Consider the following 24,825-nt stretch of genomic DNA (forward strand, 5'->3'; position numbering starts at 1 on the left):
AAAAGAGGCTGAAGATGGTGTTCTTCTCCTGTTGCAGCCAATGAAACATTAAGAGTGTCAGTCACCATAGTGTGTTTGTGAGGTGTCAGGTAATGCCCTTTGCAGAGGCCCTCCTCACTTGTTAGTGTGTGTGTAGGTGTGTGTGTGCATGTGTGAACTTGAAGTAATGGGCCTGCATGTCCTCCAGTTTCTGTTTGTTTTATGAAACCCTCTCATGTGTAAAAGGAGTCTTAACACCTGATCAGCTTGACTAAGGGTGCTAATATAATAATCACTTTGTCTGATCACATCTAGAAACATATATGGCTGTTTTATTTCTGCGATAAACAAAGTAATGAAATCATGACTAACGGTTAGCTGGTAAGAAACTTTAGGTCCACATCAAACATGTCGTCGGATGGTGCCAATGTATATGTTGTAGTGTTTCTGGCAGTGTTCCCTATAGCTTTTCTAGGAACATGACAGTTCCCAGGGAGAGGAAACTGTGGAAACTGGGCAAGTTTGACCAGTCAGACCAAAAAAAGATCTTGAAGTATCAGGATACACCTCCTCTCAAGGGACCGAGGTGTCACCTCGACATCAGAGTTTGGGATGTTGGAAATAACTGCTTTGTGTCTTGCCGAGTGGCTTAACAAACTGTGCATGTGGCGAGTTTACTGTCAACCCATCATAGCAGCCCAAGCTGTCTCTTTCTCCATCAGGTACGGCTCAGTCTGGGCTTCTGTGTTTATGATGACTAGGCTGTGACAGGGCTGTAATGACGCCGTTTCAACGGGCCAAATGGGATGGCCTGTCAAGTTTTAGTAAACGACAGGGAATTAGTTGCTCTTTCGACAAAGTAAACCATCCTTGGGTGGTCCCCGATCTTCCTAGCTCTTCAGCGGATGTCCTGAGTACAATAGGTCATATAGAGAGTAACATAAACAACCCAGCCCAGCTCTTAGGGTCATTTAGCCATCATGCAGGCAATTAGCCTGAATAACTCCATAGTTATGAATACAAACCACGTCATTTGTCCTTAATGTTCAAAGATTGTAAATACCCTGAGGAAGAGCAAGATGTCCAAGCAAAACCAGAAAGTCTCGATTAACTTTTAATGGGAGTGTACAACACTGAATGGGTGTGAACAAGGGTAAAGAAAGAAAGACGTGAAGAGATATATTTAGAATGCAGTCTTATGTGTGTCCTCTGTGAGTTATTTAGTGGAGCAGATCAGGGATTAGGGCTGATTTCGGTATTGTATTTCTTTGGAAAATGAGCCGTGGGTGAAGGGAATGAAAAGGTGTTGGAGCCTGTCCTTTGTGACTGTCCTGACTCTGTCATCATATGCTCAGTTTCTCTTCTGCGTCTTTAATTCCACCTGCCTACCAGAAGGACTCCCTCCTTCCACAGGCTGCCTCTCTTTAAGCAAACTATTTCAAAACACCCTTTGGGGAAACACATGGACAGACACCTTCCTAGGACTCTTACCACAATTTGGTATCCTCGTTTAATGACTGATATTTTAGTGATGACACAGAAGGGGAGTATAAGAAGATGTGTGTTGGGCTGTTAGATGACATATATTCTGCACTGCTAAAGTTAGTGCAGGTGCTGACATATGGCTAAATAGATGAGAGCTTATCCTTTGTGAAGACTAAACATTCAACACTAATGCTTTCAAGAAAGTGCAACATATGGTAATTGCTTGGGGAATTACAGCATGAGGTCATAGCAAAATCTAGAAAATGGAGCCATATGTTGAACCCATACTCCAGGGCTATTCAACTTCAGTAGCAAGTGGGCCAAATAAGAAAATCACAACAAAATATTGATGAGTTGTTGTTGAAGAGGCCTGCCATACTCTATCTTCAGCTAGGTTCTGTGTATTGCTTTTCTAAGATACGGAAATATGATAGGAAGCCTTGGATAATGATGGTGGAGGAGCTTTGAAGTGGGCAAAGGGAAGGGGCCAGGCAGGTATGTGCATTTGAAGGGTTGCCGAAAGAAACATCAGTTCAGCAGCAGTGAAAGAATGTGATAAAAAAGTCCCGAACCTTTCTCCTCAGAGCCAATAATAGCTCAAGGATATGACTGTTAAAAATCATATACTTCAAAAGCCGGTCTCTTTATCCGCTCATAAAGCCTGTACAAGCGCAACATAGTGGTACTGCTACTACATCTGTTATTGCATCGTAATCCCTTCCAAAAGCAGGATTACGGTTGGTAATAAAAATATAAACACTGTGATCGTTTCGACTAAGAAACATATCCTAAGTGATAAAACCTAATGTCAGTACATCAGTTGAGAAGGGTAAAGTCAGAGACAGAGGCGGCTTAATACTTCATTCCGTCTGTACTTACCCAAAGACGTGATTGATTAGTTGACTATTCAAAGATGTCACCCCCCCCCCCCCCCCCCACTTCAAATGTCATTCTTCATTCAGAATCCAGATGCAGTTGCTGAAGAGCAATGCAGACAAGAATCCTGCAGAGCTGCCACGGTGAATGTAGATATATAATCAAAGCTGTGTTTTCTGCTGGATTTGCAGAAAGCTGTTTTCATCAAAACTCTTTAGAGATGCTTCATCTGAGGAGAGTGGGGAGAGCACTGCACACATTCAAAACAAGGGAGGGGGCCAATAGAGGAAATAATGTCAGGTTATATGAGACAGAAAAAAGGGAGAGACACAAGAGAAGCAGCTCAGGATTAGGGTTGGGTACCGGAAACCGGTGCCAATGTGGTACCGGTTCCAATACAACCGGTATTACCCGGACCGAAACGCAACGCACATTCCGGTGCTTCTTTCCGGTGCCTGAGCCGATTGAAATTGAAAAAAACTATTGTTGTGAACTTCTCTGGTGACTCCGCCCTGTCAGCAGGTTACGATAGCCTATCATATTTAACTTTGACAGCGGAGGCTGCGCCGTGTGTGACGGCGTGAACCCGTGTAGAGCACACCAGCGTCAGGCTCAGTGTTGCCAGGTCCGCGGTTTTCCCGCGGAATTGGGCTACTTTTGAAGTGTTGCCGCGGGTTGAATTTTTTGTCCGCTGGTTCGGGTAGACCTATTTTGCATGCAAATTACATGAATATCTTTAAATAAAAATCCATATTTTAAATGAAATAATGTATTTATACCCAAATCCTACCAAACTGACTCCAGATCAGCACATACACACATTTTATTTATGATAATATACTGTATCTAATTACACAAGGCCATTTTAGGACCTAGGTGAAATAACTGTTTAGGGAAAACTGCTTTTAATGCTGGCATACTAAACATTTGGTGTTACTTTGTAGATATTACAATACATTTGGCAATGATAGCAATGCTGTTGGACTTTAAAAGCAGTGTATATGGTTTGGAACGGGCATATTTTGAGTTCTGATATTGGGCTGGTTTTTGGGCTGGTTTTGATTGGCCATTAGGCTGGTTTTGTCACACAGACCTGGCAACCCTGGTCAGGCTGGGCGCGACGGGGAGACCGTCACCGGTCCCCCTGAACACGTGGAGACCGATTATGACGAGCAGCCTGAACTCAGATTAGTGCCGTATCGTTGATTGCAAGTCTTGCATTCATAAAGGTAGCCCAAGAAATAATAAATTAGCCATTATAACCATGTTTAAACTAGCTCGTAGCTCGCGCTAGCTATGAGCGTGACAGTCTGCTAGCAGATGTGTTGATGTACAGCGGTCCCGGCTGTATACCCGGTGTTACCGGGAATATAATGACGGAGGAATAAAGACCGTGGGGCATCACTTTGTTTCAGTGTAACTCTCGCTGTCAGAAGCTAAACTTTATTTGTCACGTGTCATCTTCAGTACCTCTGATTGGTTGTTCTCTTTGCCCATCAAAACAGTGACAGGATTAACCCTATAAGGTCTGCACATGACGATACATATCACATCATATAATGGAGAACATATATTGTGTATGTTAACAGTCTGATATCCGTTGTTTGTCAGTGCTCCATGATAACGGCTTCAACAGGGAATATGGCCGAAGAGGTTTTTAATGTCCTCATTGTGCGTTTAAAAAAAAAAGTATCGGTTCAGGCACCGTTTAGGCACCGGTATCGTTTTAAAAGTACCGGTTTAGCACCAGTATCGGAAAAAAACCAAACGATACCCATCCCTACTCAGGATTACATTTAAGTAACGCTGTTTAGTACAATATATGAATAATGGTACAGCAGGAAGGATTTCGATTAAAGTTATAGAAAAACTATTTTGTTGTTCTTATTTTGGGAGTTTTTGAAGGATTGCACATGTTTTTTTAGTATGAAATATTATTTACTCTAATAACATGTGCCTGGTAAAAGGGGGTCCCGGCCAGATTGAGGAGATGAATGCTCACAGTGCACAGAGCTGAGTCACTGGTCGTGGATGAGACTCAAGACATTTATTAGATTAAACCACTAGAGTGTTGCAAGCTTTGTTTTGGCAACCAAAAGAACACACTAGTTTTATTTTTCAACTGGCGAATACAGATCTGGAAAGTGGGGGGTTGCCGAGTTGTCAAAGTGCCAAGATGCTCCGATTTCAGGGGCGCAGAGTTGTGATGACATCAGGGCAGTGTAATGCGGGTTGTCATGAATGCAGCATGCTTGCCTTGATGTAATGTAACTCTGGCAGTGCCACCTGAACTCCCAGCCAGGGCACAGGCGGTAAAATATTTAATAGCATTAGAAAAAGATCGAGAGAGAGAAAAAGAGAGAGAAAGAGAGAGAGAGGGAACAGGGGGAATATTGGCAAGCATGGAAGAATGGTTCCAGATGGAACAAATGGCCGATCAATAGCTACTCAATCACTGCTTCACTTCTCCTTCCTCCCTTTCGTCCTCTCCAGTACACATCTGGCCAAAGTGCAGCAGTGACCTAACTGTTTCTGAGATGAGGGACAACACATCGACATTCTCAGAAGACCTAGCTAGCAACACAAAGTTCTATTTTATCATAAACACTATACCAAACAGATATAGCTCATAGGTTCTTTTCACTCTCACTATACGTCAAGAGGGTTTCAGTGCCAGAGAGGGGGAAACAGAGTGTGTGTAGGAAAAGTGAGCAAGACAGACGGGTTCTTATTCAGACACAATGCAATAAAGCACCCCATTTGTATGCCGACACCCTCATAACCCAACATTTAACCACACTGGACCGCACTCAGGGCCTTTTGGAGGGCTTCCTCGTGTCGCACAGGTGGGATGTAGTTTCTCTGCCTGGAGCTAAGAACATGGATCCAGTAAAATGATATGCAGATGTGAACATACATATATATATATATGAATATATACATTACTATTCAAATAGGAATAGCTGAGCAACCAAAACAGAAAACTGAAAAATAAAACTGTTCTTCACTTTTAGCAAAGCTGCGACGTTAACCACCTCATGCCCAAGGTTGTCACGTTAACTCTCAAGGTGTTAAAACCAGCCAGTGAAATGAATAACAGTGTGCAGGTTTTAATAAAAAGGCTGGCAGGAGTCACATGCTCTATTGCCTCCTTTCATTTAAAATAATAAGGTGTTGATGAAGTGTGTCAACAGCTAACTGCCCGGTTAACTCCTTGGTTATCAAACTATATCTGCTCAAATATCACACTGTTCTTCCTCCCAACCAAAACCTTTCAATCCTCAAGTAGCCCAATACCCCGACTCTTCTCCTTATCCTCTGGCAAAGTCTGAGCTCTCCCCCCCTCAGTCCTCTGCATGCAATCACCCTTGGCCTTCTTTACATCCATTTCTGCCAAGCAAACATCACCGCTGAACCCTCTCAACTGCTCGTTCATGGTTCTTCTCTCAGAGGCGCTGTCACTGCTGAGAAAGACACTGGACAGCCCAGTAAAGAGAAGACACACACAGAGAATCAAAAAACACACACAGCCAGGCCCAAGTAATGGAGAATAACTGCCCACTGACGTAGCTAAGCCATAGCTGTGGGGGGAAGCTGCATTAACAGGGAGCAGAGCGGGCTGACTGCATGCAGCTGTGCTCGGCAGAGCCTCAGCAGAGGCAAGTTGACTGATTACGATCACCTGCAATGCACTGTGGAGCGTAGCAGAGCTGCTGAACATGAGAGGAGGAGTCATGTTCACACGAAGTGGAAATTACACGTTGATCTCGTATTACACTGAGTGACCAGTAGTGTGTGTGTGTGTGTGTGAAACAGTGACAGAATCACAGAAGAAGGACATTGGAAATAATCAGGAGCAAGCTAGGCCAGATTGATGGCCAATGTTGATAACAGTATCATATCTCGTGGTTTGCTTGACCTTTCAGATTTTAATTTGTATTCCATTGAGCGTGATGTTTAATCTTCTTCCCATCTCCTTCATTCCTTACCAAGAGAAGGCAAGCAATAAAGGTTGACGTTGCAGGTGAAGGAGCATGGCAACATAAAAGACATCTCAGCTGGTGAAGCAGCCACCACCCACACATTTAGGAGCATGTCGGTATGCTATTAAGCTTTTCTGTAGTAATTACTATTATTTTCCACACTTAGGCCTGACATTACTTCCTCACCTCCTGTCATTCACACCTCTCACACAGGCTCACTCATACGTTCCTTCTGTCATCGTCTGGGGTTGTCAATCATGATATCAGCTGCTGTCATCAGCTGGTCACCAATCAAATAGCACAGCAGCACGCCTACATTGTTAGCCTATAATCTTGCGGCCTTCCCTTTTTAAATAAGATTCGGTCTCTGCCTTTAGTATGTTCATGCTGCTGTTAAACGAGCGCCCTTCTATCTCCCCATCAACACCTAGTCATCACAGATTTACCCACCTCATCAGCCCTCCAGTCTAGAACACTGGACAGCAGCCTGGGACATTTGTGAAACATTTAAGCGCCACTTTCACCCACATTTTAAAATAAATTATCACTTACATCTGGTGGTTTCTGGCCATGCAGATAGTTTGCTTTAATCCGTGCTGCAAAATGTTCATATGTCTGTCTGCATGTAAGCCTCCGCTAATTATTCGCCATTATTCTGGAAAATCATAACATGCTGGGAGTAGTTTTCATAGGAACTATTTAGACCTCTGGGATCGAGAGTATCAGGCAGGAACACTGTTTCTGGAAAGAAAAGCTGGTGTTGAATTTCCCAAATGTGATTTCTCAATACTGTCAGCACCACAAATGAAATTCCATATAGCTCAATTGTATCGGAATAGAGGCTCAAACCTCAGAGATAGATATCTATAAAACTAGGCACATTAAAACCAAAACTATCTGTATGGCTTGATAACATTTGGGTAATTTCTTGTGACAAAAACTACACTGCAGACCCCTTCACAGGTTTATACAAGGACTGAATGGTGGCCCGCACAGTTTGAAATGGCCGGTGATTTGTTGCAACATCTGTCTCTCTTCACAAAGGTCTGAACATCTGCCTCATGGGCCGGCTCCAGCAGAGGCTCAGAGGAGCTCAGCAGCTCAGAGGGGAGGGAGGGGGAGGCCGAGAGGTGACAGGGAGAGAGTGTGTAGTAATGTCCAGTGATGAGACGTGATGTCAGGTAAAATGAGGTAAACAGTGAATAGAAGACAGTGATAAAACACTTGCCCGGGGTGTTGAACCTCTTACAAAAAGTACAGCAAAAATGGATGATTTCTAAATCTCTGTAGAGGGAAGAACTGACATGAATGAAGAGGGAGTAATAGTTAACGACAGCCAATTGGCAGAGGCCAAAGTGCACACATAGTAATTCACTGCAATTTCCCAAGCTACACCATTGTATGACTGTTGACTCCCTAGGACAACTGAATCTGAAAAAAATCCTCACCACGAAGTATTTTTTCGCTCAATGTGCAACTACTTTAAACAGAGGAAACAGTGTGTAACTTTCTCACAGATTTAGACACATGATAAATTGGCAAGTGCCATTACAATGGGATTTGCCCTTGTTGACCGCATCAGAGAAAGAGAGGCGAGCTGGGACTATTTGTACAATAGATGTGAGCAGGAGGTCTCTGCTGAACCACAGAATATATCTGCTCCTCTTCCTGCAGCTGCTGGATAAGAGAGCCAGGGCAGTTTTTCTTATAATGACTGTGTGGTCAGAGTATTAAAAAGAAATTTGATTGAACAATAATTGACGGTTTTGTTTTACCAGGTGAAAATAATACATGGTTTAGTTTCATGCTAATTGAGACTAAGCCAACAATCTTTCACATTTGTCTTAGAAACGTGTAGTCTGGAGCCAAGAGTCTGATTCCTAGAAGTCACATTAAAAGAACCAGAAGATGTTTTAATACTGCCAATATGTGGATGATCCCTAGTAGTTCCCTACAGCTTGTTCAGATTCAGATTCAACTTTATTATCATTGCACAGAGTTCAGGTCCTGAGACAACGAAATGTTGGTTAGCATCTGACCAGGGAAGTGCAAAGAAAGCAGTATATACAGAAAAAAGTGCAATGCAGGTATTATATATATAGGGGGGGTGGGGGGGGCTGTCAACAACATGGTGCAGAGTTGAGGGTGTTGACCGCTGAGGGGGAAGAAACTGTTTCTGAGCCTGCTGGTCCTGGAATGGAGGTTCCTGTAGCGCCTCCCAGATGGAAGGAGGAAAGTCTGTGGCCGGGGCGACTGGGTCAGTGGTTAGGTCTTTCAATCAGGGGATTGGTGGTTCAATCCCCTCCCCAGTCGATGTGTCCTTGAGCAAGACACTAACCTCTGATTCCTCCCTGTAGTCCTCCCTGTAGCTGTGTCAACAGTGTATGATATTAACATAATTGTAAGTCGCTTTCGATAAAAGCATCAGCTAAAGGAAATGTAATGTAATGTGTGGGTTCCCTGACGATGCTGCGCGGCCTCCGCAGTTAGTGAGGTGCAGCGGTAGTTCACCAGAATCTGAGGAAACATGTGGATCTTCTTCAGTCTCTTCGGGAAGAAGAGACGCGGATGTGCCTTTTTGACCACGGCTGAAGTGTTGAGGGTCCTCGGAGAAGTGGACATCCAGAAACCTAAAGCTGGAGACACACTCAACCTCCGTTCAGTTGATGTGGCGGTGATCTTTCTGAAGTCCACAATAATCTCCTCGGTGTTGAGGGCAAGGTTGTTGTTGGCGCACCACAGCACCAGTTACCCGCCGACCACCGTTGTGTCGTGCAAACTTGATGATGGTGTGGGTACCATGTACAGTCGTCGGCGAACAGGGAGAAGAGGAGAGCCCTCAGGGTGAGGAGGTGTGATTACCCTAACCTCATCAAACTGGGTCTGTGAGGAAATCCAGTATCCAGCTGCAGAGGTGGATGATCTGAAGGCAGTGCCATGCGCCTTGTTCACACTGTCAGTGCAGTAATAACACAGAGTGATCCACATCATATATTGTGTATTGTTGTCCAGACAGTGTATGTAATGGAGCCACATGCATACAGCTGTGTACAATTTGCTCCAAGTTTGTTTTGTGGCAACTCTAGAAAGTAGTGTTGCCACCTAGTGGTGAAATGTAAATGTCATTCAATGTTGCGAGTAAGATGTTTATGGAGCGCGAAATTGTAAAACAAACGTAAGGATTAGTGAGCTTTATCTAATTTAAAGAAAAGTAATCTTTATTCCCAGCAGGAGGCCATTGAGCTTCTCTCTTTGAAGCTGAGGCAATGAATCAAGATAAATCCTAACTATGAAAAGTTCTTTTATAAAGGCGTTATACACTCATATATACATCTTACCTTCACGAAGGTTATAATGTTAAAGTGTGTGGATAGCTTAAACATCTACTTACTTTTTACCGTTAAAACTTATTTGAGATGTTTCATATTCAAACTTCAGTCAAAATAGATCACAATAAGGTAGTTTTTTTCTTTATTGATAATATTTGTGTTATACAGTATACATAACTGATCAAGGGGTTATTCAACCCATGTATAAATAAGTCATTTGATATCCAGCTTTAAGAACTCTTGCTTGGTTAAACTTAAAGACATGTCATATTTTTGTGACTTTCCTTAAATCAACATATTTTTTTAAAGTACAATTGATCTGATGTAAACACACAGGCCAGAACATTTATAACAGGCAACCCAATATTTAAGTTACAGTTTGAAAAAAAAAAGAAGTAAGGCTTTAAATGAACATAGCACATTGTTGTTGAATAAAAGGCTGTAACATAATCGGCATGCGGAAAGATTTTAATGATCCACAATGAAGAGTGCCGAGTTGAAAATGCATGGTCATATCAGGATACCATCTATAATAATTACCTGGGAACTGTAGTGTCATGTTCCTAGATAATATCTATTTCTGACCCCAACATGTGTCAGGCCACAGCAAGAGGCATTTTCATGTTTCATAACAATTTATCGGACCAGAGATTTTCAACTGAATAAACCGGATGAACTCTGGAAATATCGTTACAGGATTTATCAACTGATAGGAGTGATAATGGAATTTGATCAATTGTAAACCGTTTTTTAAGAAGTGTTGCGAAGGTCATTATTATATGTGAAACACACAGGTGTGGATAACAGGTTGTTTGTACAGTTATCGGTACGCTTTGTGCCCAACAAAAAATAGGAAACGTCCTGATGCCAGCAATAAGACTCAGCGCTATGGCAACAGACATGCATGGATAACCTGCTCAAACTCACACCTCTAATGTGGGAGTGTGTGTTTAAAGCTCAGATATGAGTGGCCCTTTACTCTGGATGATCCTCATGATGGACTGGACCACCTCTGACGTGGTGCCCTGACCCCCAATATCAACTGTGTGCAACTGCAAAACAAAAAAAACAGGAAATACGGTGACAAATTAATATATATTTTCTTTTTATAGCCACTGGATGCAAACCATTTCCCACTGGGTAAAAATGAAATAATCATAAGTATTATCACTTACAAATGGCCCTGGATGATAAGCAGATCAAGTGTTAATGAATGTCAACGCAACACTGTGTAAAACCAGAGGCCATACAGTGTAGCACTTCCTCAAAGCATTGGGACATTGAAAGAGAAGGATGCCGCCTTGTGCTGATGTATTGTGATGCCCACTGGGAAGCATGCAAGGCCTGCCACCAGGGTTGGCTTTGTGACAGGTGAGCGGAGAGGCCCGTCAGTGACCAAAGACTTACCCTGGTTTCATTCATAGTCGTGAGGATTGCATTTCGGATCATAGTTGCGTAGCCATAAAGCCTGGACAAATACAGGAGAAAGAATGATTATTTATTTACTGGTATAACCCAGTGAAAGAGCATCATATGGAACCACAGGAGGGTGAATATTAACATGATTTTATTTGGAAAGACTTACTTAAGGTGGTCCAGCATCATGCAGCTGGCGAGCAGCATGGCAGTGGGGTTAGCAATGTTCCTTTGAGCAATGCTCTTCCCTGTGTTCCTTGTGGCCTGAGAGACCCGAACAAAAAGGACAAGAAACAAAATCCGGAGTCAAATTATATCATATTTGAATAATAATATTTAAGATTTTTTTTAAATAACAGCGCGGACAGCCCCAGGGATTGGATGGTTAATTAAAAATATTGAATCCATTACAATTACCAATAACCTGTTATAAAATGTTGTCTGAAACCCAAATCCAAGTATCACAACATTAATTAACAACAGAAATAACTTTATGAATTTCCTTTTGAATCAACTCAAATATAGACAAGAGCTAACATATCACCATTATTGTGTACATAAAACTAAGCCTACATGATACCTCTCAGCTGTGAAAATGTCATCATTCATCATCCAAGGACTCTAATCTAGATACACTTTATACTATTTCATTTTTAGATTTTCATTATTATTGAAATTCTAAAATGTATTATGTCCTGCCCTGGAATTTGATGTTATTGTATTGTATATATGTAAACATGTTTGCTGTTGCTTCAACAAATATTATCTTATCTTTAATAATCTGGCACAATAGTGTAGCCAGATTTTAACTTGTTGCCAGATTTGAATATCAGCAAATTGAGTTAACCTAAAAGGAAATGTTCCAGTTTGTCCCGTTTCATGTTCGCTCATTTCCTACAAACATTCTCTTCACGCTAGAATGCTTCTCGGCAAAATGAATAATCTTGATGAACTGGAAAGTCCGCAAACCCTCCCGCTTTGTGATAAGTTCCACTGTGTTGTTGTTCTTCCTCTTTTCTACTTTACATAAAAAACAATGGGGAAACTCTCACCCAGCGAAACCACTAAAAGCTATTGTGGGAGACTTGTGTCGGGAGGTGCCATGTGTGCACATGGTAGTAAATCTTTATTCTCTAACTTTAATCCTTTTTCTGGATCTTAATTCCGTAATGTGTCAGCACGTGTCCCACCAACCATGAATTGACAAACACTCACCGTTTCAAAGACAGCGTAGTCACGGCCGTAGTTGGCCCCAGGCACGAGGCCAGGCCCTCCCACCAGGCCTGCACACACATTGCTCACCACGTTCCCGTACAGATTGGGCATCAGCATCACATCAAACTGCTGGGGGTTGGACACCAGCTAAAAACAGAGACAAACCAAGTAATGGGTGGATAATGTAGATATAGCAACAATCAGAAACTTTTCCAAACAAAGAGCCATGTCATTTTATCCTCGGTCACCTGCATGGTGGTGTTGTCCACAATCATGCTGTCAAATGAGATGTCTGGGTAATCAGACGCCACCTCCCTGCAACACTGCAGGAACAAGCCATCACCAAGCTTCCTGTTGGAGCAGAAAGGCAAAACTCAACGTTTCCAGCACCAAGAAATTCCCAATATCATGCAAGATTCAGGTGACCCGACAGTTCCGGCACAATACCTTTGCCTCAGAGTAACTCACATGATGTTAGCCTTGTGCACGGCGGTGACCCTTTTGCGACCTTTCTCCCTGGCCAGTCGGAAAGCATATTCGGCAATCCTGAGGGAGTTGGTCCTGGTGATGATCTTGAGACTCTCCACTACACCTGGTACACTCTAAAAGAAGACAGGAAGGGATGTTAATAATGTACTAACATTGTTATTGTGAAGTAGCATGTTTAAACTGACACGGATCCTTCTTCTGGGGAGAAGGTAACATCAGGTTGTACCTGCATATCGCTGATGTGAGCGAGTAGAGGTGGACACAAACATTTGAGGGCTCACGCAAATGGTCTATGAAGGAAACAGCATTCAATGTGGATCTGCCATGTCTTGGCAACACCAGTCTGTTTAAGGCAGGGTTTTATACACATGTTGAGCAATGGATTTCCATGACCAAACATTATATGAAATCTCAGTGTATCCATGATTATATACTGTAAAATATATGACACAAATGAATGAGAGACATTAGTTTGACTAATAGAATAAATACGTATACAAATGTTTATTCATTTAATCAAACTGCGTAAATGAACATATGAATATCCAGTAGTTACTGAGAATTCTTGTCACAAATTCAATAAAACCCACACAAATAAGGAAAGTAATACCAGCAACGCATCACCATTTGGCCAACAAGCAGAACATAAGTCTGCAGAAAAACAGATTTTTCTAAAAAAGACCCGATACGTAGCATCAATAAGAGTATTATTATATGTTACTAGTATAGGAGTATCGATAAAATCCAAATAATACCTGTCTCTTGCACAAATAATCAAGTATATTAGATTCATGTTTTTTTTCACTTCGTAAACAAATGCTTTACTTGTAATAGTACATGGGTAGTACCTCACTCCCAAAGAGAGGAAAGGAGTAAGACAGACAGATAGAGGTCAGAAGAAGTTTAAGGAGGGAGGAGAAGCATTTGTTTCAGGAAACAGTAGATTTGATAGAGTTGCTCTACCTCGTGCTCCAGGCTGCTGTACTCTCCCTCCGTGTTCTCCCTGATGATCATGATGTCAATGTTCTTGTGGCGAGTTTGAACTCCTGGGAGCGACTGGCAGTGCATCACATTGGCATACAGGTCTAAGCTTGTCCTGTTAATACACACATGGAACAAGAGAGAAAGATAGAGGTTGGTGGGGTCGGATGTCAGGGATAAACAATAGGCCAACTTACACAAAGCCAAAAATGATGGAAGAAATGTCAGACAAAAGAGAGCCTATATCAAGGTAAAAGAATATGTCATAAAGAACTCTCACCGGAGGAGATTATTTCTGGATTTGACAGATGGCGGCATGGTATGTTTGGTTTCTATGTTACCTATAAGGAGTTTACATAGTTACACATTAGTGTCACATTCTTATCATATAATACATGCTTCTCACAGCTGTGCTTTGCTTTCATGATCTGCATGTGACAGAAAGGTTTACTTGCCTTTGAGGGCAACCCTATTACGGCGAATGGCAGTGATGGCATCGTTAATATCATCCTCCGACTCCAGAGCAGAGTTGACGTGCACCACCTCAAAGTCCACCGGGACACAGCTGAACCTACAGCATGAAGAAAGAAAACCGAGGCTGAATCTGAGACCAGTCTGTACTTAACACTTTGAACCGGATTTAGTTTTGGTCTCGCCAACCTGAAAACCTCTCTGACATGATTAAGCAGCTCTGGGCCGATTCCATCTCCAGGTATGAGGGTCACAGTGTGTCTGCCTCCATACTTTGCAGGAGGGGGCTGCAAAATTAGCACGTCATACATTATTACCTGCCCTCCATTTGAAGAACAAAAACTGGTGGTTTTGCAAGTCTGAACCTAACTTCAAATCACCAAATACATGAAGAACAACGCGGTTACTAAACTTGAATGAGGATAGAATTACTATCCCAGATATATCATTATTTGACATGTGATGTTTCATGACAGAAGGTGTTCTAGTCATAGTAACAGATATGTTTCTACATCCCGCAGTACAATAATGAAATGTAATGTTCTGTTTTATTTATGAAGTGATGCATTGTGGGATAGTAAACCATGTCGGCTACTTACAATATCATCCCTCTGTTGTTGAAGAAAGACAGCAAGGAAAGCAGAAGGACAAAAGTTAGATAGAAGTAGTTTGATAGCCACGTAAAAGAGTACCAACGAGTAATGAGGTATTATAACCTCTCCTACACAAAGAGAACAGGTATTTAGCGGTGCCAGGTTACATTAAAACAGGTATTTATTAGTCCCAGGTTACATTAAAACAAACACAAGAAGCACCCCGCCTCTCCCAAGTTGGACCCAAAGCCATACAGCCCGGAAATAAATAGTTAAGAGTAGCAATGCTGCTCTTGTGTTGACATTGCATTCGCAAATAAATCACCACGTTGTTTACAAATCAGGTCGACTCATCCTGACAAGATTCAGACACACAGAGAGAATCTCACTTACACCATTTCCAGTCTTGTTCCTGTGACTTGTCAAAGTTGTTCCAAATACCTGAAATACAAAGCAGAGAGAGAGAGAGAGAGAGAGATTTTGGTTAGAGGCGGTTTGTAAATGCATTTTATTATCGCAGGGTTCAATGCAACCAACTCTATACCGGTGTTTCACCCCTACTGGTTTTCAAACCTACTGGTTTCCCTGCGCGTGCCTGCGTTGTGTTCTCTTAACATCTGCAGCGGGGCTCTGTCTCGCTCACCAGATTCGTCACACATTCACAAACATATATTGCTGGAGATCTTCAAGCCACCGTTCATATCCATTTCGGCGATTACGATTGTATAAGTGAGCAGCGCATCACAGCCACGGATGAAGAAATACATTTTAGAAAAAAGAAAAAGATCGCCCGACCTGTTTTCGATCTCTTTCACGCAAAAGGAGACTGCACTCAAAGACGCGCAGTCTGTGCGCTGCGCCACCAGATATTAGTTTCTGCTCAAGGAATTTATATATTGATCCATTAAGTCACATTTCTTATGTTTTCATGGGAACAGTTTGGTCGAAGGGATCTGAAACAACTGGTTACCTTGAGCGGATATGGACACTTTGAAACATGTTTAGCGATGCTTGTTCGCAACGCAACAACCACACAATACCGACGCATTTTGACAACTAATTGACTTTCGTGACGAGTATACAATGAAGATGGAACTGTGAAAATAAATTAGAAACATTGCGAACACTGAGCAAAAGGAAGAATGGAATACTAGTAATGTTCTATCTACAAAACAATGTAGAACATATTGTTGGAGCTCTTGAAGCCACATGTCACATCTATTTACAGTTGTGCAAGTAAGCACCACATCACACGTGACGAAACACATGTCGGAACGTATTTTTATGAAAGATCGCAACGACCTGGATTCGATCTCTGTCGAGCAAAAAAGATGATGTCCTCCTCATCGCTGGTGCTTCTGATTGCTCCACCAGGAAACACAAAAGTATAACACATTTAAAAAGCTATTCTTAATGTCACATCTCGTGTCCAGGGAACTGTTTGGTGTCAGGGATTTGAAACAACTAGTTGCCTCGGTCGTATATTAAAGCTTCCAAACATATTCAGCGATGCTTTTATAAATAATATTCAGACTTGCATACCATAATACAAAAATAATAACTTTATTTACATATCACACAAATTATTCACAGCCGTCAAAACTAAAATATAACACAACGGCCAAGATAGACAGTGAAAGAAAACATGCTGGACAGCAGAAGTCCAGTGTCTGCCACTTTTTCCATTTATACTGATGTCGCTAAGTTATTAATTGATTCTGATTACATGATTTGCAATTGGACGGCTTATTTTCAGATTTGAGGTCTGTGAAGCATTTGCTAAACTCGTGGAATATGTAAATAAAGTTTATCAAAACAATTTTTGTATTATGATAGTCTGAATATTATTTATAAAAGCATCGCTGAACAAGTCAATTAGTTGTTGTCAAAATGCGTCGGTATTGTTGCGTTGCGAACAAGCATCGCTAAACATGCTTCAAAGTGTAAATATCCGCTCAAGGTAACCAGTTGTTTCAGATCCCTTCGACCAAACTGTTCCCATGAAAACATAAGAAATGTGACTTAATGGATCAATATATAAATTACTTGAGCAGAAACTAATATCTTGTGGAGCAGCGCACAGACTGCGCGTCTTTGAGTGCAGTCAACTTTTGCGTGAAAGAGATCAAAACCAGGTCGGGCGATCTTTTTATTTTTATTTTTTCGAAAATGTATTTCTTCATCCGTGGCTGTGATGCACTGCTCACTTATACAATCGTAATCGCCGAAATGGATATGAACGGTGGCTTGAAGATCTCCAGCAATATGTTTGTGAATGTGTGACGAATCTGGTGAGCGAGACAGAGCCCCGCTGCAGATGTTAAGAGAACACAACGCACGCGTAGGGAAACCAGTAGGGGTGTAACACCGGCTGCTGTTGAAAAGCTGAAGTAGACCTCTATGTTGCCAATTCACTTTCAGCGGTGTATTGGCCATATGACCTTGTGTTAAAGCAGCAATATAACACGACTTTTATTCGGAGCCAGACAACAACAACGTTCACTACCGACGTGACTACAGCTACGTCGCTAGTCTTACTTTGACCGTTTGTCCAAGGCGTCCACCCCAGAAAGGATTAAAGATTTTGGACATTGACATCGCAGCAGTGTGGGCAGCCATCTTGACGTTCAATAACTGGGCGCGTGCACGATTAGGAGGCGTGCTCGCGCAATATTTACAATGTTTTTTTGTCAATGCAAATATTTAGAAATTCAAAGATATATTTATAGGTTTTGTGACAATATAAACAGGGACATACGTCTAATCACACATATGTTCAACGATAATAAAATATGTAATTCTTGGTAGACATACGAACATAAATCTGTGTCACGTGAACAACCCTGCGCAGACTCAGTGGGAACGAGCGATATGCGGAAGAAGCGACAGTTTATACTTTTTTTCCTCCATGCTTGTGAAGTACGAAGAGACGTTATACGACTTGTGTAAATGGTCGACTGGGGTTATTGATTACAGACCGTCTTCTCATTGAAAGCTGATTTACAGCAGAGGAGCCTCGATGAGGAAACAGCGTAAGAAATAACCCCAAGTCCCTTGTGGCGACAGCAACAGCTCCTCTCTGCCGGTTATTGAAGCGCTAGCGAAGCGGAGGGGGAAAGGGCAGTAACGGTTCTCGCCTGAAGCGTGCACAGTGGACACAGTAGGTACCAGCGGTCCTCACTTAAGTTCATAAAAGTGATCGATTATGTTGTCAAAGGAATTAGCATTTGCTGTTGCCATATGTTTGCGGACTGCGGCGGTCCTTTGGGTGTTCATGACACCCCTTCAAACGTGATCTCCGCAGAGCCATCTTGAAGAGCCACTGACACATACAAGCTTTAGGTTATGATGTCACACTGAACTTTATATGCAATTGACACACATTAATTTTATTGTCAATTTAAGGGTTGAATGTACCAGTTTGATAACGGAATACTTATCTTTTCCTTCAAGACTATATATTTGGTCAAACTCTTTTTAAAGTTGCATAAATGCATTACAATATACACATTGTATCTTTGACTTTTTTTCATGAAAAGGTTTAGAATTAAATCTGCCTTTTAATTTAATTTTATTGTTTATTTTTCCTCCTACTGCAATTATCCTCTACTTCATAAATATTTAATGTATAAAGGGTTCCTTTTATTTTCACTGTTTAAAGGTTCTGTCATGGCAAATGGAAACATTTTGATTATCAGTTTGTGACTCCCCAAAAACGAACTGTAAAAATAACCTCATCTTGCAAACTTGGAGGAAATTCAAACAACCGTAATGCAGCTTTTTCTTTGTGTGTGTCTCTTTAGGTCTATGAGCGGGTGAATCATGAGATTGACAGGTTGGTTGAAGTTGTATGTCTCGTCGACTCCAATGGGAACTTGTTGGTGGTAAGTTCATGTTCCTGAACTGGTGGGACCTGTTTCTCTTGGCAGCTCCCCTTAGAGCTGTGGCCGTGCTGCTGTTGGTGGGGCTCACCTGGCTCTTAGTAAACACGTTATTTGGAGGGGCGAGTGGATCATCTGTGCGACATTTCTTCAGTGGTAAGAGAAGTAGTTCTGAAATGATAACTTAATGGACAGGAAACGAGTTGAGGACAATGTATCACACTGAAATGACTAATGTCCTCCAGCTGCGTAGTGTAAACATTTAGGGAGTTGCTCTGTTTTGTGGAATTAATAATTGAGTATCTATCTGTACAGCAGTGACGAGCCTTTTTCCCAACTATTTTAGAGATTAAGCAACACTAAAGATAGATTGTGATGGTTTGATGTGTGTTTGATGAAGGTTTAGGGTATAAAATACAATATGATCAAGCAAAGCCTTTATGACATGAGATTAGTTCATTTGTATGTGAACATTTTGTGTTTTTCAGGTGCAAGCGAGAAACCAACAGTTGGTAAGTAAAAGAAACTGATTATATGATCTATGTTGTGGTTTAATCATATTTCTTATAACCATTGACTATTGTGTCGTATCTTTTAGCTGAAACCCGCCCTCGACGGTATAAATGTGGACTTTCAGCTCCCTGTCCCGCAAAACATCTGGCGTTCCGCTTGGTGTCTGGTGCGGCCAACGTCATCGGGCCCAAGATCTGCCTGGAGGACAAGATGTGAGATTCTTATTACTTTATTTCTATTTATCTATGTCTTTGTCTCCCCTGCTGTCTTTCTTCTTTTTTTTCTTCTTTTTTTTGGGTTTCACACACTGTTCTTTTTCCCCCCTGTGCTGTCATAACCAGGCCTCCAAGCCTGTCTGGGGAGCTGAATGCAAGTATTCTTTCAGTCGGTCTGTCCCCCATGCCTTTGTTTTTGTCTCTAGTCCTGGTTCTTCTTATATATGTTGTTGTTCCTCAAGTGCCAGGCAGTGTGTACATGTGTGTAGATGGATGTTTATGTACAAGACGAGTGTTCTCCTGAAGTGGCTCAGCTAGCTTTTCAATTATTTGTGTTTCTGTCTCAAAGGTTAATGAGCAGTGTGAAGAACAATGTTGGTAGAGGACTCAATATAGCTTTGGTGAATGGTAAGCGTGTCCTCATCATTGATATTTTAAGCTCTTTTTGATGGTGTTATAATAATATCTAACTGATATTTCTTTGCTCAAGGGGTGAATGGAGAGCTCTTGGATTCAAAGCCCTTTGATATGTGGGCAGGAGGTAAAAGAAACCAGACACTAACATAGGATACATATTTCACATCATAGGGCATGGTAATGACACGCTATAAACCACAGGACATGGCTCACCTGATGTTCCTTTGCAGATATTTCTGACCTGTTGAAGTTTCTCCGGCCGCTCCATGAAGGAACACTCGTGTTTGTGGCTTCCTTTGATGACGCAGCGACAAAGTAAGAGTCCATGAAGGGTAATCAGTTCCAGCCCAACACCCCTCTTTTTTTCCATTTAGATGCACCTCAAAGCAATTTGTCATATCAATTGAGATCAAGAGATAAATTGTCAGCTGAAGCGAAACGATTTTTCATGTTGCATGTTGTGTGGCAACGCTGCAGAGAAAAGCATTTGTAGAGCGCATTTACTTTGCGAAACATAAGTAGAAAGCAGCTGATGCATAACCGCTTATCTGCTCTCGCCATGCAAGCCAGATTTAACATTATATTCTCCACTATTGTTTAAAAATCCATATGTAATGAGCTAATTGGTACATTCTATATATGAAGTTTAACACCGTGAAAGAGCAACGCTCCAATTGTCCCTGGTGGCGGTGAGCGGGTGGCCGCATGGCTCCAGGCCTTGTTGAGTTCTGGTCTGACTGGTATCGGGGAAAGGTTAGCAGAGCTGTCAGACATTTAGGTTTCAAGACAAATGCCCTGTGGGGAAGGACGAGCCCCTGTGGTGCCACAAGGAATCAAGATTATATTTTGATAATTGCATTTTATTAATTAGTTCTTAGACACTCGATGCCTTTTGGCATAAACTCTCCATTATCTCAGGAAATCTTATGGCTTGAAAGCCTATCAGGCTTGTAAGTGGTTGAACTAGACAGATTAACTCTGAGACCATATTAAAGCCCAGGAGGAGCCCACTGAGCAGCGTGATTGGCCTGCATTTGATCTCAGTAAACTCAAACCGAGGTTAAGCACTTCATTTAAACCATAAACACTTTTGGTTCAGGGGAATGGAAAATTAACGTTCTCGTCTTCCCACCACTCAAAGTGCTTAACTCTACATCTTCACACACACACACACACACACACACATTCATATACTTATGGCAGGGGCTACCATGCAATTTGCCACCTGCCCATCACGCTCATTCACACACACTGACGCACCTATTGCACTATTTGGGGTTCAGTATCTTGCAAAAGGAAACTTCAACATGCAGACTGGGGGAGACGAACCCACGAAACACTCATGAACCTGCTACCTTATCCTCATATGCGGTTGACAGGATGAACGACGAGTCTCGACGACTGTTTGATGATCTTGGGAGCACAGCAGTGAAGGAGCTGGCCTTCAGGGACAGCTGGGTGTTTGTTGGAGCCAAGGGCATCGAGAACAAGAGTCCCTTTGAGCAGGTATGTTCCTCTCAATGCTCCTTTTGACGTGACACTAATTATGAATCCCCCTTGTGTCATTCCATATCAATTGTATTATGATACAGTAATACATTAAGGAGGGGATATGTACTAATATCATAAGAGATAGTTTTAATATGGGTGTGAGTGTACACTGTAGATAAGATATCTCAATAGACTTAATTCAACATTTTTCCATATTAAATATCAATTTCACCTGTAAATGTGATAACGCATGATAAATGTTCGTGCTCCTATCCTTGTACGGCGTTTTTAATATTTACCGTAACATGCAGTGAAAAAACCGTCTGTCGTGTAAACCTCGTTCCGGTCGGTGATCCCAGTCTGTATTGTTGACGTCAGATCTGTTTGCCCTTGGTTGCTCCCGTTAGCGTATGAAGAACAGTAAGAGCAGCAACAAGTATGAAGGCTGGCCTGAGTCTCTGGAGATGGATGGCTGTATTCCTCTGCGGCCACCCCTGGAAGGATAGCTCCGCCTGCTACTCGCTCGCACACAGTGCCGTCACACCGGAGGTGGCACCAGTGGCTCCAAATGAATGTTGAAAAAGACAGGAATGGCTGAATGACACAAATCTCCCACGATCTGGGCCACAAACGACATTTGATTTCCCCTCGTGGCAGGAGTTAACTACGGATATTTTTGGTAATTAATGTATTTAAGAATGCTGTAACTTGTTATAAAGGATCTGTGCATTAAGCTTTGTGAGCCATTTTTGAGCAGACATAATATTGTAGAAACAAGCAAATTGTTTCTGTCAGGTGACGAGAAACTTGATTGGCCAAATGTTTGATGACCAAAGTTGATCAGTGACTAGTGAATGAATGCAGCTGGAGTAGGTCTTCCAAAGCCTTTGTGGGAAATGGAAATGCTTCCTCTCTGCACGACTGTCTGTCTGAGGTGTCAATCTGCAGGCAAAATGCACACCTGACTGGAAACCTAATCCAAGTTTTGAGGTACAGTAATAGTTTAAATGTTGACCAAGCACCAGGTCTTTGGTAGTTTTTAATCCGTTGATATACTTTCACTGAACTTTGGGTAGTGACCGAAAGAACGAGGTCGCGAATACAAGCGGCCGAAATGAGTTTCCTCCGTAGGGTGGCCGGGCTCAGCCTTAGAGATAGGGTAAGGAGCTCGGACATCAGGGGGGAGCTTGGAGTCGAGCCGCTACTCCTTCGCATCGAAAGGAGTCAGCTGAGGTGGTTCGGGCATCTGATTCGGACGCCTCCTGGACGCCTCCCGTTAGAGGTTTTCCAGGCACGTCCAACTGAGAGGAGACCCCGGGGAAGACCCAGGACACGCTGGAGAGATTATATCTCCCGGCTGGCCTGGGAACGCCTCGGGATCCCCCAGAATGAGCTGGAAAGTGTCGCGGGCGAGAGGGAAGTCTGGGTCGACCTGCTGGGTCTGCTGCCCCCGCGACCCGACCCCGGAATAAGCGGATGAGGATGGATGGATGGATACTTTCACTGTGTGACACATATTGTTATGTCTAGTTTGTTTTAGCTGCCATTGCTTCCTTAGAACTTGATGCACTCAGTTATTGCTTACTCCATGTTTACATTTCATATTACTCTGATGAAACTATTTATTTGAATACTTTTAGAAAACACAAGTCATCGTGTAGGTTCAACATAACACTGCCCATGGATATAATGTTGTCTCAGGCCTGCAAGCAATCTTCCAACCCGAGTGCTTTGTTTAAAGATTCAACCTGTGTGGGTGGTTGTGTATGTTGTTTAGTGTATCTGTCTGATGACCTCTTGCCCGCCAAACAATGAAGGAAATATATATATACAAATACAATATTTTACTAGATTGTTAGATGTTAGTTCTTGTGGCCTTTGTTTTATGTTGCCTACGTGTAAAGATTTGTATACAAGGCCCCACCGTCAGTCTTTATAATGTGACAATAATTATGAATAAAACGCTTCGAATGTTTCTTGTGTTCGGTGATCTTCAGTAATGTGGCACTACTTAAATAAATGCACTAGAGGGCGACAAAGGTCGTTTTCTCGGGTCACTCGGTTTCCTCTGCTCAAGGCTTTTGTTTCACTCAGTTAATGTCCTGTTGGTAATAAACCCTGCGCACAGAATGAAGAACATTTGCGCTGTCAAGGTTAATAAAGTGGCATCGCAGAATCTTGTTTCACATTTAATCTGAGGGCTGTAACGTAATTAACAGAAACACGATCCCTTTTATGGTGCCATTTAGCTTTGTTCTGGCCCATTCAAGTGCTTTTTTTAAAGATCGTAATTTTGAGTTGCATATGTACAAATGAGTCATACCTGCAAACTTGTCACCTTTCGGCGAAATTCGCCGTTTTGAAATCAAAATAGGTCATCCACGTGAATAGTGTAGATCCGAAGAGTTTTTGTTTTGGGTAGGGGGGGGGGAATTGGACGGCCGGCGTTTATGAGATTGGAGTGAGGCACGGAGAACATGCGATGTGGTGATCTTCGCAATAACACATCTTTGATGGGACACGTCGAAGGAACAGACTCATGGAACAGAATCATGGAACAGACTCAAAGCTTAGCAGGGCACACAAGTTTTTTAAAAAAAGGAAGTTGGTTCATGAATGACTTTAACCATATAATATATAATGATAATGTAAAGTTGTTATTACTATTATTAGGGCCCGATCACTGAATTATTCAGAGGACCTTTTTTCTTTAAATGTTTGTTCTTATTATTGAGATTTGCAGTCAGAACAATCAAGACTGTAGTTATAAAAGCTTTGAGGTGTCATCAAACAACGTGCATGTGGTGTGGAGACAACAACTAAAAAGTCACCTGCACTTTTTTAGTGCTTCTATTCATTCAGAAACGTCCTGTTGAGCCCTAACTTCTCGAACTTGTTCGGGAGCCTCTTCTTGTTCAGGGTCTGACTGGTTCAAAACGATATGGTTGCACAACGCTATCTTCATCTGCAGTAAACAGGCAGCAGCTAGGTGAGCGCATCTCGTGGAGGAGGGGGGAGCTGGCTCATTAGCATTTAAAGGAACAGGCACTCAAAACGGGTTAATCTGTGGAGAGGTGTTTTTGACAGGGTAAAAAGGGTGCTGTTTGAAATGATTCTTGTGGTATTTTGACCAAAATATGTTCCAAATATTTCATTAAGACCCCAAGGAACCATATCAACTTGTGGAAAAATGGGCATAATATGGGTCCTTTAAAATAGAGGTACTGAATACGAAGTATTTTGTCTGAGGGTAATTTGTTTGAAGTTCTCCAATACATACACATAATTAATCGTGCTAGCTTAGACAATAGGATTCAGTGACACATAATAAACTGCAGTAGCTCAAATAGCTCTACCTGGACCAACTACAGTCAATGCTCCATGCACATTAATTCATCTTTAATACGAATCTAATAGTATGATAACCTATAGGAAATTGCTAGCATTGACTACTTCTACTTTTCTAAGTACATCACCTTATAATACTTCTG

General features: G+C 42.0%; 2 protein-coding genes across 4 annotated transcripts; one reads left to right on the top strand and one right to left on the bottom strand.

Moving 5' to 3' along the window:
- Nucleotides 1-9,777: 9,777 nt before the first annotated feature.
- Nucleotides 9,778-17,436, bottom strand: idh3g (isocitrate dehydrogenase (NAD(+)) 3 non-catalytic subunit gamma). Of its 2 annotated transcripts, none has more exons than XM_056423021.1 (13): nucleotides 17,356-17,436; nucleotides 15,213-15,258; nucleotides 14,824-14,852; nucleotides 14,414-14,511; nucleotides 14,209-14,324; nucleotides 14,034-14,094; nucleotides 13,736-13,868; nucleotides 12,752-12,885; nucleotides 12,532-12,634; nucleotides 12,284-12,430; nucleotides 11,238-11,332; nucleotides 11,060-11,120; nucleotides 9,778-10,704 (listed from the first exon to the last, which is right to left on the bottom strand). In XM_056423021.1, exons 1-13 carry the CDS (start codon nucleotides 17,434-17,436, stop codon nucleotides 10,603-10,605), a joined length of 1,206 nt encoding a protein of 401 aa, XP_056278996.1. In that variant the 3' UTR covers nucleotides 9,778-10,602. The 2 variants fall into 2 exon arrangements, with proteins under 2 accessions (XP_056278996.1, XP_056278997.1); XM_056423022.1 differs by having other exon boundaries at nucleotides 14,824-14,835; nucleotides 15,211-15,258.
- Nucleotides 17,437-17,689: 253 nt separating this feature from the next.
- fam3a (FAM3 metabolism regulating signaling molecule A) lies at nucleotides 17,690-23,309 on the top strand. 2 transcript variants are annotated; one of them, XM_056423024.1, is made up of 10 exons: nucleotides 17,690-17,981; nucleotides 18,621-18,652; nucleotides 18,747-18,854; nucleotides 19,187-19,210; nucleotides 19,297-19,423; nucleotides 19,776-19,834; nucleotides 19,917-19,967; nucleotides 20,074-20,158; nucleotides 21,223-21,349; nucleotides 21,742-23,309. In XM_056423024.1, exons 2-10 carry the CDS (start codon nucleotides 18,640-18,642, stop codon nucleotides 21,838-21,840), a joined length of 693 nt encoding a protein of 230 aa, XP_056278999.1. In that variant the 5' UTR covers nucleotides 17,690-17,981; nucleotides 18,621-18,639; the 3' UTR covers nucleotides 21,841-23,309. The 2 variants fall into 2 exon arrangements, with proteins under 2 accessions (XP_056278999.1, XP_056278998.1); XM_056423023.1 differs by having other exon boundaries at nucleotides 17,690-17,977.
- The last annotated feature ends 1,516 nt before the right edge of the window (nucleotides 23,310-24,825 follow it).

The sequence above is a fragment of the Pseudoliparis swirei genome, chromosome 9 (genome assembly GCF_029220125.1).
Source record: "Pseudoliparis swirei isolate HS2019 ecotype Mariana Trench chromosome 9, NWPU_hadal_v1, whole genome shotgun sequence".
Classification (NCBI taxonomy): Eukaryota; Metazoa; Chordata; class Actinopteri; order Perciformes; family Liparidae; genus Pseudoliparis; species Pseudoliparis swirei.